Source organism: Arachis duranensis, chromosome 4 (assembly GCF_000817695.3).
Source record: "Arachis duranensis cultivar V14167 chromosome 4, aradu.V14167.gnm2.J7QH, whole genome shotgun sequence".
Classification (NCBI taxonomy): Eukaryota; Viridiplantae; Streptophyta; class Magnoliopsida; order Fabales; family Fabaceae; genus Arachis; species Arachis duranensis.
Genome location: NC_029775.3, coordinates 88,909,728 through 88,913,738, shown reverse-complemented (window position 1 = coordinate 88,913,738; position 4,011 = coordinate 88,909,728). Strand labels below are relative to the sequence as shown.

Genomic DNA, 4,011 nt, shown 5'->3' with positions numbered 1-4,011 from the left:
GCTACATTCTTGCAATAGCTGCTGTTTGAAGTGAATGATGGTTGTGAATAATTCTTGAGTGTTGCTGTGGATGAATGTTTTCCTTCTTTTGCTGCATATGTATGTATTGCATCATCAAAACCATTTTTGCAAGATATCTAACATGTTTATTTCTTTTACGTGTAGGAAGACATGATGTGATGAAGAAATATGTTCTATACAAATATCACATGGGATGGGTCTTACAATGACCTTAATTAGTTATGTAAATGTAATATTTTGATGTGTTATGTACTTTTTGAGGTATTACATGTAGTTGGAAAAATTCCACTCTATTTGGATTTGTGTCGTTTAGACTAAAGATTAAACATATCTATCTTATAATGAAACTTTTATGATTTAGATTTCTTTAATTTCTTATTTTTAGATTTATTTTGTGATTATTATCATTTTGGGATGTGATTATAATTTAAAAAAATTGAATCTCATAAACAACAAAAGGCTATAGTCACCGTTTTAAAAAACCGTGACCATAGATAGGGCTATGGTCACGGTTTTAAGGAGGAGTGACCATAGAGGCTATGGTAACGGTTTTAAGGAGGGGTGACCATAGAGGCTATGGCTACAGTGAAAAATCGTGACCATAGATGGTCTATGGTCACGGTTTTAAGGAGGGTGACCATAGAGTCTATGGCCACGGTGAAAAACCGTGACCATAAACAGGGCTATGGTCACGGTTTTAAGGAGGGTGACCATAGAGTCTATGGCCACGGTGAAAAACCGTGACCATAGATAGGGCTATGGTCACGGTTTTAAGGAGGGGGTGACCATAGAGACTATGGCCACGATAAAAAATCGTGACCATAGATAGGCTATGGTCACGGTTTTAGGTGAGGTGACCATAGAGTCTATGGCCACGGTGAAAACCGTGACTATAGGTAGGGCCTATGGTCACGGTTTCAAGGAGGGGTGACCATAGAGGCTATGGCCACGGTGAAAACCGTGACCTTAGCCTTATCTATGGTCACGGTTTTAAGGAGGGGTGACCATAGAGTCTATGGTCACGGTGAAAACCGTGACCATAGATAAGGCTATGGTCACGATTTTTTACCGTGACCATATATTAACCTATGGTCACGGTAAAAAAACGTGGTCTAAAGTGTCAGATTTTGAAAATTAAAACCGTGACCATAAAAACCGTGACCATAGATAAAAAAACCGTTACTATAGACCTATGGCCACGAGAGAATAGGCCACGGTAAAAAAACCGTGACCATAGTTAGTAAAAAGGGTGACCATAGATCACCGTGACCATAGGCCTTTTTTTTGTAGTGAAAATCAGAACTAGCAAACAATGCCATAGCATGTTTTGTGCTCTGTACCCCAACCCAAAAAAAATGAATCAGTAAATCTAAACTAGTTTTTTCGATAAAGAATAAGAATATAATACATTCTTACCTTCTTTAACACAAGTCTTGAGTGGTCCTTGTCACTCTTATATGCAATTCTGTGCTTTTGAATTTGAGTATGAGGCATCACGAATGGTAACAGAGTGCAGAATTTTATCAACACTGTCGTGATGGTGATGTGGGAGATGATGTAGAAGATGAACACTCTAACAAGATATGATTTTCTCTGTAAAAAATTGAACAAAGGTGGGATTAGGGCCTTGTACCTTTGTATGAAGTGAAGAGAGAATTTTTATTTTTCCTTTCAAACGTGAAAAACGACGCTGTTCTGCTGACAAGGAAAGGGACTAATTTGTCCAGCCGCATCACCTAACACGTAGCAGTCCACATGGCCTTCAGATGTGCCACTTCATCATTTTTCTTCGGTCACAAACGAAAAAATTAAGCTAGAATTGAATTGTCCATCGAAAAAAACTTTAAGAGTATTTTTGTGTATTAATTTTTTGAAAATTAAAGTGTCTACTTTTAAAATTTTCAAGCACTAATTTGAATAATTACTCAAAAAATAAATTTATTTATAACATCTATTATGTTTGTTAATTAGTCCTTAGATACCAACGTAGTATTACTCATTTATTAATGACTATTAATAATAATAATAAAATACGTTGTTGTAAATTGTAATACATGAAATCACGAGTAATTACTTATAAAAAATACAATATTTATTTTTTTATGAGAAATACAATATTTTATTATTGTCAGAAAAATAATAATAATTAAATGCAGGTTTGAAGAGGATGAAAGGAAAGATGAATTAGCGTTTTTCACACACTTGGAGATGGATGTGATCATGACAAAAACTTCAGTGCTCATATTATGAATCTGATGTGATATACACCCATTATTTCTGTGTGTTGATCATATTAAACAGTACGCAATAATGCAAGGACTTTACAATAAGTGATAAATTGCCAACCTTTTTAAAAGTAAAGCTCTAAACAGAATTTAACAAAAAGAATAAGTCAAGGTTTTGCCACACATCGTATGATCATTTCCTTTATCATATTCTAATGTCCACCAACCTAAGCAACGCCAATGTATAAATTTTTGTAGGTGATGCATGCCCTATAACTTATCATAACCTAATTTCAAAATTTTTGCCTAAGGTTTTCACACAACTACCACACACAAAGTAGGACCATATAAGAGTATCTCTCATCATGGCTATTGATGAGAAAATCTCTCATCAGAATATCTATGAAAACTCATTAAAAGGTGGCACAACTAAATCATCCATTTTCATCTATGCCCTAATATTTGTTGCATTGTTCTTCATCATTGTTCAAAACAACAAATCTAGTTCTTCAGCACTCACATCATTTGGTTCTTCAACCCTTCTAACTGCTGTTGAGCAAAATCAATCTCCTAAAGAATTAGGTGATGATGAACTTTCTTACATGCAGGAAAATAATACTACTACACAAGAAGGGATAAATAATAATAATAATATTGATGAAGAGAATGAAGATCCCTTAGTTCCACCACCGGATATGAAAAAGGCAGAAAGAATGGCATGGTTCAAGACACAGATACCAAAACTTGAGATACTTAAATCAACCAACTTATCAGAATCTTTCTTTAATTATAGGGTCCTCAGATTCCTTGATCAAGGATGCTCAACTTTCTTCTTTGCCATATGGCTGTCGCCGGCGAAGAACTTTGGCGAGAGGGAGTTCATGACAATGGACACACTTCTCAAGGTCCACCCTCAAGCATGCCTCATGATCTTATCAAGATCCATGGACTCCGAACTTGGAAGCCGGATTCTCAAACCACTTATTGATCTTGGCCTCAAAGTTGAGGTACTGGCCTAGATTTGACATTCTTGACAAGTTTATTTATACTCCAAAAATATATTATTGTTTGACAAAATCTAGTACGCTAATAATTTTTATTATTTTTCTCTATTATTTGACTAGTAGCATAAATACTATTTTTTTATACAGAAAATTTTTGTAAAATAAATATAAATTATTATTAATTAAATAATAATAAAAAATAATAATATTTATTGATCATATAACGTTACTATTATGCTCTTTTACTTTCATGAGGTGCAACGCTTTGGAAAAAATTTAAATGAAGTACATACATCTTTTTTTAACATTTTTATGGGCTACAATTTTGAACATTTCAGTATTTTCTTTTTCTAAATTTAGTGTTTTTTGTTAAAAAAAATATCAGAGAATTAATTTTTTTCCAGCTAACATTAGTCAATTATTTTAAAATTATTTTATAATTTTAAATTATAGACCTTAAACTATATATTTTTAATTTTCAATTTTTAATTATAAATTTAAAATTTTTAAATTGGTTAATGTTGACTAATTAAAAATTAGTTTTTTATACTTTAATTTTTATTGATTTTTTTTTCGAAAAAGTGAGACAAAATAAACCATAAACTGATGTTTTTTTGTTAACTTCTTGATTTTTTCCATCATAACTTTAAAAAATGAAAATACTAAAAAGATAAAACGCCAGTATGCTCCTTGTTCTATTTTCTAGAGTAATATAATTTAAAATATTATAGTTAACATTAAAGAAATATGTCTATTATATT

General features: G+C 32.3%; 1 protein-coding gene across 1 annotated transcript in view; it reads left to right on the top strand.

The window, feature by feature from the left end:
* Window positions 1-2,450: 2,450 nt before the first annotated feature.
* LOC107484863 (uncharacterized) overlaps window positions 2,451-4,011 on the top strand; it is a 2,525-nt gene continuing 964 nt past the window's right edge. Inside the window, exon 1 of the mRNA XM_016105408.3 lies at window positions 2,451-3,253. Coding sequence (XP_015960894.1) covers window positions 2,612-3,253 — 642 coding nt within the window. The 5' untranslated portion in view covers window positions 2,451-2,611. The remainder of the gene's footprint in view (window positions 3,254-4,011) is intronic.